This window comes from Astatotilapia calliptera, chromosome 2 (genome assembly GCF_964374335.1).
Source record: "Astatotilapia calliptera chromosome 2, fAstCal68.1, whole genome shotgun sequence".
NCBI classification, from domain to species: Eukaryota; Metazoa; Chordata; class Actinopteri; order Cichliformes; family Cichlidae; genus Astatotilapia; species Astatotilapia calliptera.
In genome coordinates, this window is record NC_137423.1 from 27,891,888 (window position 1) to 27,907,390 (window position 15,503).

Consider the following 15,503-nt stretch of genomic DNA (forward strand, 5'->3'; position numbering starts at 1 on the left):
AATGGAAACTGCTCATCCACCATCATCAGTCTCCACTCTTTGATCTTGGGCTGGCTGCACGCATGCGCCCCTCATTGGCTCCTCTGCACTGTCTGGAGTAAGTTGGATGTGCGCTCCCCTCACTCGCATCCCGAAGGCGCCTCAAAAACTGTTGCGATGGGGAGGATCAGGAAAAACCACTTTGGGATTTTGACTTTTTCTTTACTAGTGACTTTTGTGTGGGCTCAAAGGTAATCTCGTTTTTTTCGTCTGTGTGTCTTGCATGCGATTTTAGCTCTGTGAACGCGTGCCTGGCGCGTGACATTAATGCGCTATTTTTTTAATATGTGGTTCTTTTCTTGCATTACACCACCCTTTTCTCCGCAGCATCAAGGATATCAAAGATCCGAGCAATATGCCTCTGGTAAAAGAAACAGTGGACAGGCTGATGAAAGGATACGACATTCGGTTGAGGCCAGATTTCGGAGGTAACGAGCAAATTGAAAACGGGAATGTCATGTTTTCACGCCCTCCTGACGTGCGATACATGTTTAATGAATCGCAAAATCTGCTTTCATTTACATAATTATCCCTTCACAGTCAAATAGGCCTTTCCGATTAGCCCAAGAGAGATGATGTGCATATATTTCATATGATGATGGGGGGCTTTTAACGTGATCGATACCGCTCATCAATGTTTGATTACGCCGCTAAATAAATGAAATTAACACCATTTAAGCTCATCTGTGTATCAAGCGTGTAGGGGTTTTTTTTTCTTGATCGGGCTGATGATGCACAAGCCTTCTGTAGGTGCGGGGTTCGGAGAGGAACCTGCACTGGCGTCACGAATTTGTTAAAATTTACATGATGGTGAGAATAATTCATGTCCCGTGTTAATGCCTCCTTTTTCACCACCCCCTTCCTTCCTTCACAGGTGCCCCGGTTGCTGTGGGGATGAATATAGACATAGCCAGCATAGACATGGTCTCAGAAGTCAACATGGTAGGTGAATCTTTATTATCATTACCGCCCGCTTCATGTTGCCAAATGTACCTGGCACGGCCGCTATATCCTCTGAAGTGAGCTATACTTATCATGGGGGCAGTATACGTGATGGAGCCAGGTCGTTAATTACATTTAGAGGTGGGGGGGATATAAAAAAAAATGTGAAGGCTTCCGTCCCCCCTCCTACTACCCCAAACACATCATCGCCATCCTCTCCTCAGTCTCCGCATTTGCAGTTCTGGTGTGTTGCTGCATTTGAATTCAAAACACACACTCACTGGCGCACTCGGACGCACAGCCCCGGCTGCGCGCACGGAGAGAGCTGCTTCTGTGTGTGTGTTTGTGTGCGTGTCACTGCTTCACGTTGTCAAGCCTCGGTGCTGTAATTTTGTTGCCTCTCTCTCACACACACGCACAAAACACGCAAAAAAGAAGGAGACCTAGAACACCACCTTTCCTCTAAATGCGCATAATTTCGCTCTTTTTAATTCAACGGCCAATCTCATCATCAACCTCTACACAAGCGATCTCCCCTCTATTTGTCAGATGACGTCAGCAATTTGTTATTAATAAATGTATAATCACACGACGGTGGAAAAGAACCCCCCCCCCCCCCCCCCCCCCCCACCACCACCACCATCACACACACACAAAAGAAGGAGGGTGTGTGTGTGTTTTAGTTCGGGGGTGCACAAAGATGTAGAACTTCTGCGACTTGGAGATAGGGCAGATGGGTGGGTGGGGGGGGATTTAAGCAGCCCATGCAAGAGCACCACCTATTGATCCGTGTGACTGACAGACAGACGGACCACTGCAGCACACATGACACTGCCAAGCAGTTTAAGCTACTTCACTGCAGCTGTAGGGCATCAAATACTGTCTGCCTCCATTGTAAAATTAGTGGTTTTGCTCATGGGAGGAGGGGGTGGGGGGTAATGAAAATATTAAGGCCATATTGAAGAAATCCGAGTGTGAGAAAAGATGATTTCTAAAGCAGCCTCTCTGCAGGGCAACATAATAGATGTGTTATATAAGAGCGTGAAAAACAAGTTTGCCACCAGGAATGGAAGGAGGTGTGTTTTCTATCATTAACAGAAGCTTTTTCTTTTTTCTTTTCCTTTTTTCTGAGCTGACGTCTAGTTCATTTTGCTTGTCAGATTTTGATTTGGCAGCCCGTTAAAGCCGCTGTGTCTGACGGTCGTTTGAAAGCGGACAGAGTGGGCTTTCTTTCTTTTTTTTCAGCAGATAGATACGACAGTGATGTGAGTTTGCTTTGGGTGGGGAAAAGCACTCAATGGTCAGAGCTTCTCCTTTGATGGAAATGATTCATTTTGGTGGAGGATGCTGCCAGAACGGAAGTGCCTTGGGGGTCCGGGGAGATTTGAAATAGAAACCCCTCACCAGCTTCCGCCTCTCCTTGTCTCTCTCCCTCCCTCTCACTCCCTTCCTCTTTCCCTTCTCCATCCTTCCCTCCCACCACATTGACTGGATCCCTGGATGTGACTCTAGACTCAGCAGCCATGTAATCTACCTCTGCCTTGCTCCAAAGGGTTATCTTACTTAAGAACTAGGCATCTATGCAGGCATTCATCTGGAAAAAAACACTGCTTCATACATCCATGTGTGTGTGTGTGTGTCTGTGACAAAACACAAAAATGAGCGCAAACAGTGAATGGCGACTGACGTCATGCAACTCCCCGTGGCTATGAGAGAGCATTCATCTCTCTCATTTCTCAGAAAAGCTCTCCCTGCCAAATCGGCACAAGCGTCCCTCTGACACGACAGACAAATTTAGACAAAAAGAAAGGGAAAAAAAAGTCTAAGTTCTTGTGGACTTGTGCTACGTTGTGAAAAATCCTCCTTGCAACTTACATAACACGCTGGAATTTCCTCCTCCTCCTCCTTCTATCTTCACGTCCGGCTTCTCTTTGGTGCAGTAGAGGATAACAGCAGTTGACAAGATTGATCTCGGAGAAATCAATAATATCACCGTGCGCCATGATCACGAGGATGGAGTTGGTGACCTGTGCTTGGTGCAGGGCTGCTTTGATCTTCCTCATCAGGGGCAGCTTGCTTTTAAGATTAAAGTGCTGAGAGGGAAAACAACAAGGAGAGAGAGAAGCGAGGATGAAACTGGTGATGAAGGCGGCGAGGAGCGGGGTGGGAGGGATGTGAAGGTTACTGTGATCAGTTTCGGTATCTCCTCTAATGATATCTGCACACATGGTGTGAGCTGAACTAAAGTTGCTGCAGACCTTTGTGCCAGCACAGAAGATCAGGAGTGTCCTTCCTAAACGCACTGGCGCTTTTTTCCATTTTGACATCTAGTATTAGCACACGTGTGTATTCCTTGTCAGTTATTTTCAGCTTCCCCACTGAAATTATACAACCTTAAAACTTGTATCAAAACCCAAGATTTTTGTGGCAGAGTCACCTAATGAAATGGAAATTTTCTGCATGCTTGTGCATAATTCCCCACACTCTTTTGGAGGTCTGCTGTATTTTAAAGTAATCTATGGGACCTTTGTAGTCCAAGGTTTGGCTACAAACCACAAGTTTGTTATGACTTTGGTGCAGGGTAGGGGGTTAAAAACAGAGCAAATTAGATGACTGCAAATGTGCATCATGCAGTCTTGTCTAAACAGTGTCATCAGAGATAGCCACTGGAAAAAAAAACAGGCATCAAACAATGTCCATGACATTGTTTGATGCCTGTTTTTTTTTCTTCTGCCTGTAATGCCAAGCTGGCAGTTAGAAGAAAATTGATTTTTTGTAATTTGTGCAAGTGATCAAAATTAAAATGAAGAATGCAGAGATGTTAAACTTGTAATAGTTAAGCTGATTTTGAAGGTGCTGTCCACCTTCACCATCTTCAAGATCAAAAAATGTTCTGCAGGCTACCCTCAGAGCAAAGGCTAACTTTCTGAAAGCAAAACTGAAAGTCTAAAGATATATTCAGATGGGAATGATTTCTGAAGAAGCTTTTCTAGGGATAAATCCAACTTCATCCAAGTCATGTCTGTTTCCAAATGAATGCAGTTTGTGGAGGGGAAGGAAAATGGAGGAATCAGCTGTATGCAGGGCCATCTCCAGGATGTTTTCATAAGGGTGGCCATATGGGGGCCACTGAAAGTATTTGGGGTGGCACACCAAAAACATAATTTCCAGTTTTATTATGCTGTTGTCAAGTATAGGTTACCTGAAAAATATGACAACAAAGATACAAAAAAAGGTAATAATCTGTGTTAATTGATTGACTGATTGACTGATTGGGAGTCCCAGGCATCACTTTAATAATTCTCAGTATTAGATCGTGTAAGAGTGTGAACTGTTACCTCTCCAGGGATTGGCACCAGCTTTTCTGCAACCTTATTACATTATTACCGACATAGGACAGGAAGGGGAGGGCAGCAAATTTTGCGGGGTGGCCAATGCCCCCACCCCCGGTGGCACCCCTGGCTGTACGAAGTGATCTTGAAATCAGCTGTTTGTGTGCAGGCCCGCTTTCATGGTGGTGTGCAGCACTGGGTTGCAGACAGCTGCTCGCTCCTCTAATTAACGCTAAAAACGCCTCTGGTGGAGAATGAACTCTGCATTTTGAACGGGGGGTGGCTGATTGAAGACATTGTGGCATTTTTGTTTTATTTTATTTATTTATTTTTTGCTCTGACATGAAAGCCATGGCGGTTGTGGGAATTGTAGTTTTGCTGCTCCTCTTGCTGTTTCAGTGCCTGTTCACATGTGTTTGTGCCACAGCTGTGAAGTAGTATACATGTATGTATATATATATATATATATTTGCACATTCTTGTGCGGTCTGCAGCACTGGCCTGCTCAGGCTCAAAGGTCAGCCATGTTGTGGGGCCATAAAAATGTGCAGGTCAGTCAGCGCTGTGGTAGCAGCCTCGCCTGCATGACATTACAAATGTGCTATTTTGAGAGGAAAGTGTCCTCCGAGTCCGAGGTGTGACCACACATCTTTGCTGGGTGGGCTGTGCTGACTCACTGGGGTTAGTGCAAAATATGGCACAGATATGATATCATGGCCGTGACCCCCAACCCCAACCCTACTCCACGGTTTATCAATGTCTGTCTGTCTGTCCTCTCCATCACTCATCTCCCTCACTTAGCAGCTGAAGTTTGATTTGCATAATGCTGTTTGTTTTTTCGCTGAAACCACAGATCCAGGAACCCAAACCCTGGTTACGGTGCATTAAAAAGTGTTCTGCACACAGCCGGTGCAGCTGATTAAATACAAGTCGAGTCTGTTGTCTCAGCAATGCATCAGCGCTGCATAATAATGCCTTCAGTATGCAATCCATATGTTGAGCATAGCTGTGCAATGCAAGGCAGGAATGGGGAGGAAGTTAAATGAGTATTTTCACTCCTCTTTTTTCCCCTCTTTTCCTTCCCGGTTGTTAATTACATGTAAAATACCTGAGGTTTGTGGTTGTTAAGAGGCACTGCCTGTACTATAATACTGTTCTCTGAATGTTAATTAGCTGGCTGTGAATTAAAAGATTTAAACAAACCAGCTGTGGTGGCTTCTGGGATGGAGGAATTAGTGGGGCGTGAGTGTAGCTTTTTATTAAGATCTTTATCCCGACTGGTGTGTTTCTTTACGTGAGTAACGGGATCTGGCCGTCAGATAACGGCGGCCGATGACCAGAGGGACAGGAACGGCCGTGCAGCACGTCCGTGTGATGCAGCTTCGCTTGTGTGTCTGTGAATTAGCAACCATTTTGATCTTGTTTGTCCAAACTGATCCTGTTCCATTTTATTTTCAGCTTGTGGAAAATAAGCTTGTGTTATTTTTACTCAGTGTTGCTATGACAACCCAGCCATTTCTTTTTCCTCTTTTTCTTCTTCTTTTTTTATATGGTGGATCCAATGAAGTCAAGGGGGAAAAGGCCTCTTTTTTTGTTGATGAGACTTTTTTGAGATTTTTCTATCACTTATATTCCAGGTGAAGGTTGTTTTGACTTTGTTTTAGCATTTTGTTTTTAATTTCTATTTCTCTCCATCCATTTTCTTAACTTCTTATACACCTGGAGTCCTGGTTGTGGCTGGTTCAAAGCCTCTGGACACTCTGAACACCATCCCATCAACACAGAGACTCAGACAGGTGTTCACATCACACCTGGAGTCAGTTTAGGATCAAGCACTTAACCTAGGGAGAGCATGCCTGGTCCAAACCTCCAGATCACCAGAAGCTTCGAACCCACAACCCTCCCTGCTTATCATCTAAGCTGATTAAAAACTGATCGAGCTTCTGCGTGATGAATGGCTTTTAAAAAACCACCTAGTTACCTAAATTTGCACATTTTCATTCAGATATATTCACACCTTTCTACCATTTAAATACAAGAAAGACTTTTTTTCATGTGTTGCTGCTTCAATTCTTCTTTCTGCCTTTGCTCTGCTGAGCTTTCCAAAAAAGCTTAAGAGAAGAATCCAGGTTATCCAGAACACTGTCATTAGTAATGCTGAGTGGACGCACACAGTAACAGATTAATATGGTAAGCAGTATAATTACAACAGCGCAAGAACAACACTTAATCCTGCAGCTTTCTTACATGCATGCCGGCTCTTCTGCCTTAATGTTTAGTCCATGGTCACTTAAACTGTTAAACCTAAGGTACTGTAAAGAGGCACACGAGCTTTATGCTACACCTAAAGGTAAAATCTGGCAAAACATACATTGTTAAATATGGAAAAGTATGCATATTTTGAACACTAGGAAGTTAGTGACTTAAATGGAAATGCAAACATTATGCCACGATTTTTTCCAACGGGACTTATATAATAACAGGAAATCGCTGCTTTGCTAATGTACTGAATGTTCTTATTATTAACTTACCCTTGTAGAGTCCCGCAGCATAACGTTGCACAAACTTTAAATTGGTTTTAATCTAATTTCATTGTGGCCAGTGCAAAGGGAAAAAAATCTAAGCTTCCTAAAGTGGGATGTAAGTTATCCAGCTCCATTAAAAGCCTTTAATGTGTTTTGATGACTCTGTTAATGATTCTGTCAGGCACTTTCTCCACTGAAACTAAGTAGCTGAAAAATGACCAACTGGAAAGAGAGTCATAAAGGCCATGTTGTCACTTCCCTCAGGATGTGCATGGCTGGCAACTCATTCAGAATGCACTTACAGCCCCCTTGACCCCTAATATTTAATTTGAAGACTGTACTTAACCAGAAACACAGATAGAGAACGACAAATGAATACGCTCAGCTTGACCAGTTGTTCTGGGTATGTGCCTCCGCTTGTAAATGCTGAGACGTCTGCAGACAAGCTCGTTATTCCCCAAATGTCCAGTTGTCTCCTCACACACAGTAGATTTTGTTATTAGCAGATTCTTCCTGCTTTTGCTGGAGCGCCTGACAGCAGGACCAAGCACAGGAGAGCATTAGCAATATGGTGGACTTCTGTCTACTGCTGCAAAGCTGCAGAGAGACGAGGGAAAGGTGCACAAACCAAACATCCATGGATCAGGTTTTTTTTTTAGTATTATTTTTTATTTAATGTGTATATTTCACCACAGTGAAAATATCTTTAGCAAAAATTATTATTATTATTAGTATTATTAATAATAAAACTAGTCTTTTAATGAAGACAACGAACAAGTAAAAATGTTTTTTTCATAAATATTGTAATGTATTTATCATTGTGTGGGTATAAACCACAGAGAGGCTGACTGGTCTGTCGCAGAAAATGTTTGGGAGTGCTGTATAGAAAGCATTATTAACAACAAGTACAAATTATATCCATCACATTTAATTATGTTTTACGGTGGGAATTAGTGCAGGACAGCGACTTAATAAATTATTAATTAGAAATTAATAAAGAACATGAAAGTGACTGTCTGTGGACGTGTCTTTTCACACACTGTAAAAAATTATCCCGTTGATTAAGAGTAAATACTGGCAACGGGGTTTCTCGTATTTTAGCGTTAGTTTCCTACTAAGTCTACACTGCAGCAAATCACCGTGGTAACACAAGCACACCCAATCACAGTAAACAGCTGTATTTTATTTGTATTACTGAGCAGCGTTCACGGTGCCTTATCGTTTTTTAAATTTGTTTTGTTTTTACAATTTTCTTAAGTAAAGTTACAGTTTCTTACTCCTTATGTTTATTATGTTATATGTATTATATAAAATCTAGTGAATTTTCACTATAATCAAGGTAGCAGGGTAGTCAGTGCAAAAGTATTTTTTATTTTTATTTTTTTAAGATTATCAAGGGAATTTCACCTTTACCTAAATAAATGTATGATAAATATCATCCTTTACTGTTGATTAGCAATTTCAATAAACCAAACCATTCTCTGGGAAAAAGGAGACTTGGAAAATAACGTCACCTAAAAATGAGTTCAATCTGAAAAGACAAAAACAAGTTTCAGGCACATACCATCACCCTTACCCCTTCCTAAACCTAATGTGACTGCTTTGCACAGACAGAACAGAGGAAGCAGTTTATATGTTTATGAAAAGTGAATGCTTAAAGTCAACTTTTCCTTCAAATCTAAATTTACAAACCCAGCAGTATATTGTGTTAAGCCCATCTATGTGCAGCCCCCCTCTTATGTCGCTTGTGACAGCTGATGTAGTTGTAATGGAGGACTTGTAACAACCATAGTCTGTCAGATTTCTCAGGGAAACACAAATGTACTCCTTGTCACTCTGTCAGGTTCTTAATGGGGGTTTGTTAGCCCAGAAACATATCTGCAGCGAGACACTGTCACTGTGCACCCAGCCTTGATGTTTTTTCAAGTTAGCCGAGCCTCGTTTGTATGCTCTTTGTGTTTATGTATTCGGTGCTGTCGTGCCTTTTCTTTTAAATGTTGGTGCTCTCCACAAGATGTCTCCCTCACTGATGCTTACTGGGCTGTCTGTGTGATGTTAATGGAGTTTCTGAGAAGTGCTTGTGACAAGGAGATTGAAGGTCGCTCTGGAGACCAGTGCTCAAGCATGGGATGCTCCGACTAGCTGCAGCTTTTTTCTGGGTGCGGATTGGAGAAAAGTCAATCAGGATTTTCTCTCCTTACACAGCCCTAGTGACTGAATGCTAATATACAAGATGCAGAAACATATTTGTCAGATTTTCAAAGATAACCTCGTTATTTTTTTAGGCTTTTGAGGGTTTTTTTGCATAAAAATAACATGGTTGTCCTGCTTATTTTACTGCACAGCACCTGCACAGCATGACTCAGCCAGCACTTCGTCTGTTACAAAACTGTTCCCTTGCAGTACTCTGTGTTGCAGATTTGGTTCTCAGGCTGCACTGAGAGAGAGAGAGGTGAGGCAGCTGTACTTTGTGTCTCTCTCTATGCTCAAGTGATGTCCAAGTCAAGGTAAACAGCACCATCTGCAAGGACGTAATTATGCTGCCATTTTACAGCACAGCCAGGAGGCAGCGTGCAGGCCCAGGTGTTCTCTGCGCATATCTATACTGTTAAAACCTCTAACGCACACACACAGAGGTCCTGCAAATATGCAAACTCAACACTTTAAAACGAGGACAGGCATCTTTAAAATCCAGGTTTTAGCATTCACATCGTTTGGTGTCCACTCCTCATCTAATCTGAGAGGTCACAGTCAGAAAAGTACATGTGTAACTGCCTCACTGTCACGCTGTCATGTCAGAAATCTTTATCTTATTAGTAACACCTAAACTTTTCCTACTATGACAGGATAAAATGTCCGTTGTGAATATGTGACTCATTTAGTATCCGAGTACAGGAGACACTTCACAATGATTCAAAATCAGATTTTTATTTGTTGCCTACTATTGAGCGTTTACTGTTTATACGGGGAGTAGCGACAGATTTTGGTAACAGGCTGTTATTTTTATTATTTATTATTGTTTTATTCTAATCGGTGAATTAAAATAAAGCTGACTTTACTTTAGAATTGTAAAATTTGAAAATTAAAAACAGAAGTCTGGAATCAAAGTTTGAATTTTGTCAGAAAAATGTCAGAATTTTTTGTCTTTTTTTCATTTTTATTTTTTCAGTGGCCCCTGTCTTCTTCCATGAAAAGTGAACAAACTCTTATGAAAAAAATAAACTGAGCGTTGAAGTCAAACTGGGTTTTCTGAGATTTATTGAAAGAAACTCTGCAGAGGGATCAATACAGTACAGGCAGTCTTTGCATTAGCATCGATGCAGAAAAGGAAATTAGCAGCTCCTTTATGCTCATTGTGTGGATACAAACTGTGTGATCAGCTGTGGAGGGTTTTCTTCTCACTGTCACATAGGCGCCTGCTTGATAACAACGACACAGAAAGCGCCTCATGACCTCGAACACAGAAAACAGTCGGTTGTTTTTCCATCTTCTCACACTCTTTTTGTAAACACATGTTACAATCACATAAATGAGCTGAAATACACATTTTCCATTGTATCATCTAAAGACAACATGCTATGTTAACAGTCTGATTATTACTTAATTCATTATCTGAACTTACACCTAAACTTAAACAGTAGCAGTCCTTTGAGTGTGGCAATGCTCCTTGTTTAGAATATAATTAACTGAAACAAGTATGGAGGCTGAAAGTCCAGAAAACTCAGTGTGAACAAGTTAAATTGAATAATCACTATAACTGAAGTTAAATGCATCGTGTCATTTTAAGAAAGGACATTTCATTTTCAGTGTAATAATGCTGAAATGGACTGAAACTAATATCACCAGGTAATCACCAGAATTTGCTGGTTATCTTTCTGTTATATCTTCAGGACTCTTAAATCTTTAGGTTTTAGTTACTCGAGTAATTTCAAGTTGAGAGCTGGGACTGCAAACAAGAAAATCAAAAATAGGATAATGGCACTCCCGGTTCACACCAGTGACTCTATATTAAAGATGGACCTGGCAACTGTGACATCACCCTTTGGTTTATGGACTACCGTTTTTGTCGCCATCTTGGCTGTTGGAGGCAGAAGTAAGAATATTTGGACACAAACCTTCCTCACAGCAGTTTATCAGGACCTTTTAATCTAATGATTTGTGTTTCTGGGCACAAATTTGGCATCATTTTGTTTGCCTCAATATAAAATTCCCATCATGAACACAACTTTTCATCGGCCCACTGTCATATGTACTGATTTAATTCCATTTTCACTATGTTAATATTTTCCACAGTCTTCATTCGGAAGGTGGAGGGGTTTGTGGCTGTGGAGCCGATTAATTCACTGTTAACACCAGAGACTCAAATTTGAGCTACAGACTTTTCAGATGTAATTTCTGTCATTTTTAAATATGTTATCGATTAACGCTTAACGTTAATGCATGACATTTGATACATTTGTTTTTGAGAGATCAGAGTGATTTTTTTCTCTAGAACAACATAAATAAATTACACCATAAATTGCACACAAAAAATGCTGGATGCAGCAAAAATTATGCAAACTAAAACTAATATATGCAAATACACACACACACACACACACACACACACACACACACACAGCACATTACTTACAAATACACACTTACTGACACAAAGAAACCCGACAATTTGTGTTCATGAACCACAGCAGTTCGAGAAAAGTTGCATAGCTAAATTATTAACATCTCTAACGTTTGCTTGGTTAGCAAGGTGCATACACAGACTTGCTATTGCTATTATCCGAGTTATTCTGAGTGTTTTTGAGTTGCAGCTGGGGCTTTAAAAGCAAGGACACTGCCTCAGCAGAATATCTAGTAGTGATCAGATGGACTGCACTGGTGCAAAGGTGGGCATTTTAACATGGAGGTCTATGGGGATTGACTCACATTTGAAGCTAGCCTCAAGTGGCCACGTGAGGAACTGCAGTTTGTTGTCTTTATTACTTAGCCTCCTTGTCACATTGTGACTTTATCCACCAAAATGTCTTGAGGTGTTTCTCTCTGCAAGACTGACACCACATTAACAGAAAGTTTCCACAACAATAATTTCTGTAACCATCTTCTCAGACTGGGTTAATATTATGTTTTATTTCTTTTATAATTCTGCTAAAGAGAGGCCTGTTTGTTTTCCTGCGATAAAGACAGGAGTGTATCACAGGATGTGCTGCCTGGGTTTGTGATGTACTCTGAGCCTGCAGGCAGCAGCTAACGATCCCAAAGGTGATAGAGATATCCGATCGACAGGCTGATAATGAGACAGAGAGGGAGCGAGTGTGAGAGGAGGGTTCAGTGGGAACCCTTGTAAAACAGGATAAGGAAGCAGCTGTCCTCGCGTGACTTTTTTTTATTTCTGAAAAAGAAAAAATCAAGATGGCAGAATCTGGTGTATTTTTAGATGGCCTTTTTTACACTAATACTTCGGTCGGGCACGCTGCACACAGTGAATTTAGTGTTCAGTGGCAACTGTGCGGCAGCGTCACGCCAATGTGTTCTGATGGGGCTCTGAAACATAGAAACACGGCGATAAGTGATGATGATGGCTGCTTGGAGTAAAAGCTCAAGGGCCTTGTTTCATGGACCGTATTTTTTAATTTGTTTTCCCACTCGCTGATTGCACTGCAACACACTGTAACCAAGCAGATCCGACTGCAGTGCTGTTTTCCGCTGTGGCTGTGTGTGGGTGTGAGTCTGTTTTTAAGAGTGAGAAGCAGAGAAAAGATACACACGGAGAGGGAGGAGGAGGAGGTACGGTTTTCTACCACATCTCTGAGCATGTGTAAAAACAAACTGTACAGTATAAATACTGATTTTTTCCCCCTCCCCACTAAGGTTAAATCTGGAAAAGTCTCCCCTGAATCTCAGTCGCTGTGATTGTTTATTATGCAAAGTCAGAACATAAAAAGAGAGAGCGAGGGAGAAAGCCCCAGCTGCAGATATCTACCAGGAGTTTGCATTAAAGAGGGTATTGTCTCTGTAAAGCAGAAGGCAGCTTCATTCGCTCAAGTGGAAGCAGATATTTTTAGCATGAGACAATAGTCAGCCAGCTGAGAAAGTTGCCCTCTGGTTATGGTCTAAAAATTAATGGAGGATAGTTGAATATTAACCCCCCAACCCCGGCCACCACGGGCCCCCTAGTGCAGGCTGTGGCCTTTCAGACCACCGACGACCTTTTGGCTGACCTTCTCACTATGCAGAGCCCATGAAAACATGCCATGGCTCAGACATGAGCGTGACATGACATCCCGGTAGAGCTTTATGTGCTCCCCGGTTGAGATGGTGATGAAAATAAAACATATATAAAAAAAAATGTACAATGAGTTTGACTGTGGCGTTAAATGTAGTTCACCTCTGTTTGGCAGGACTACACCTTGACAATGTACTTCCAGCAAGCGTGGCGGGACAAGCGGCTCTCCTACTCTGAGATTGCTTACAACCTGACTCTGGATAACCGAGTGGCTGACCAGCTGTGGGTCCCTGACACCTATTTCCTCAACGACAAGAAGTCCTTTGTGCATGGCGTCACAGTGAAGAACAGGATGATTCGTCTCCACCCTGATGGAACGGTGCTGTACGGACTCAGGTAAGACTTTTATGTGTCATAGCTGTGTCTTTATGAATTGTTTTTATTGGCAAATGATCTGGTTGGACCACAAAAAAGAAAAAAAAGTAAGAAAATAAGAGAAGATATTTCAGCCTCTCCAAACTCTACTCAGAGCAGTCAAGCTGCACTTTTCATACGCAATGAGGGATTATTACGAGGCCGCCCATGGTGCCGCTTTCTGAGATGATTAACAAGGTTGAAAAGAAGAGGCAACATGGAGGCCAAGCGAGGCAGGTGTGTTTGTGTAGCGCTGCTCAACAAGAAGGCATTTTAAAATAAAACCCAGGGTTATATATATATTGAAAAAGGCAGTGTTTTCAAAGAATAACCTAAATCTGATTATTAAAAAAGCTGATATGACACAAAATTAACACCTGTTAAAGTAAGAAAAAGTGCAAATGTGTGTATTTCCTTTTTTTCCCGCTTCTTTATTGATATCAAAGGATTGGTGATTGTGTTTGGGCACAGAAAGGTTACGTTTGACTGTTTAAGTTAGAGTTCAGTGATTTCAATAATCTATACCACTGACTTATTGACTTTCCATGCTAATGTCATCGAATTAATTGCACACAAGCCACAAATCTAAAAAAAAATAACACCCCGGGTCGTAATGAAGTATAGAAGGTGTGTATAGGAGGAACTATATGCACTTGTACTGTAGCCTTTCATATCTCCTGATGATCATCAGTAATAAAAAGCTGAACTGACTCTGATTGTGTGCAGCCCATCTACACGATGTCTCTTTGTGGCGCAGGGCTGCGATGCCTCTGAGGATGCTGTCATCCATAATTGATAAAGTCATAATCAATAATGTAGCAGTTCAATACAAACACTGAATCTGTATTTGTACTGACGTTGCGTATTTGACTGCATATGCTAACGCAACCCGTCCATCACTGTGCCGCTGCCTCCTCTGATCTGTCACCGCCTTTTCGTGTGCGTGTGTGTTCATGCATGTGTGTGTGTTAAAAGCTGAGGTTATTGTTGCTAATTCAAGATGTTGCAGTCGTTCCCTCTCTTGACTGAGATGCCCTTCTTGCGCAAAGGCTGCTTAAAAAATTTAAGTATCTGCACTGCACCACATTATTCATCGCTACATTTTGTCTCAACAGTCGAGAAATGTAATTCCGAACACTCTGACTCAATTATATAAGCCTAACACATATTTTTTGCATAACAGCCAAAAAGCAATGAAAGCCAGGGGAGTTGTAAGAGTGTTGTGAAATTTTAAGGGGGTGTGCGCAGCAGAGACATGTGGTTTTTACCTCGGATGCGTTGTCCTTGTCAGTGCCGGTGCCTGCCGGCTTCTCCGTTATTTGGTTCGTGGGTTTGGTCCAGGTTTTATTTGATGCTAGCGAGTCCAGACACAAGCTGCTGTCAGAGTCAGCCCGGCCAGATGCTTGCGTGCTCTGAGCACACTGACACGTACCTGTAGAGACGGGTCAGCTGGTTGCAACAACACAGCTTTAGTGGGTGTGGAGAAGATGGCTAACTGAGAGTCTATAGGAAAGAGGATGTATGTGAGCACACATCCTGTCAGAGGTCCGGGGATGTGAATTCATTCAAGGCATGTCATCGGGGTAAAGGTCAGCAGTGGTGGAAGAAGTTTTAGTTAAGAGTTAAAGTAAAAAGGAAACAGTAAAGGGGAGAACATTTTAAAATTGTGCTGCAGAAAGAGCATAAAATTATATCAGCATGTTATGACAAATTAAAAACGGATGCATTATTAAGTAAGAAAGCTTTTACTGTGGATACTAGTCATTTTGACAATAAAATTCACTTTCTTTACACACTGCTGTTTAATTCATACCACTGCATCATATGTCTGAAGCTGACTGACTGTAGCTAAAATATAAAAAAAAGGAAAAGTGGAGTAACTACAGTTGTCAAATACATGTATCTGAGTAAAAAGTAGAGACAAAATGTTTCCAAGTAGTTCCACCATAATTACTGCCCCTGAAAGCCATTTCCTAATTATTTATAAACATGTAAACTGTGAAAGGGACCACTCTCATGAGTAAATCT

The 15,503-nt window shown here is 41.7% G+C and overlaps 1 protein-coding gene across 2 annotated transcripts in view; it reads left to right on the forward strand.

The window, feature by feature from the left end:
- The first annotated feature begins 48 nt into the window (after positions 1-48).
- The window catches only part of gabrb2a (gamma-aminobutyric acid type A receptor subunit beta2a), a 33,248-nt gene continuing 17,793 nt past the window's right edge, over positions 49-15,503 (forward strand). The window contains exons 1-4 of one of the 2 annotated variants that reach the window (XM_026191240.2): positions 49-230; positions 367-467; positions 914-981; positions 13,237-13,457. In XM_026191240.2, the coding sequence (XP_026047025.1) occupies positions 157-230; positions 367-467; positions 914-981; positions 13,237-13,457 (464 nt within the window). In that variant the 5' untranslated portion in view covers positions 49-156. The remainder of the gene's footprint in view (positions 231-366; positions 468-913; positions 982-13,236; positions 13,458-15,503) is intronic. The other variant, XM_026191241.2, reaches the window with a different exon arrangement.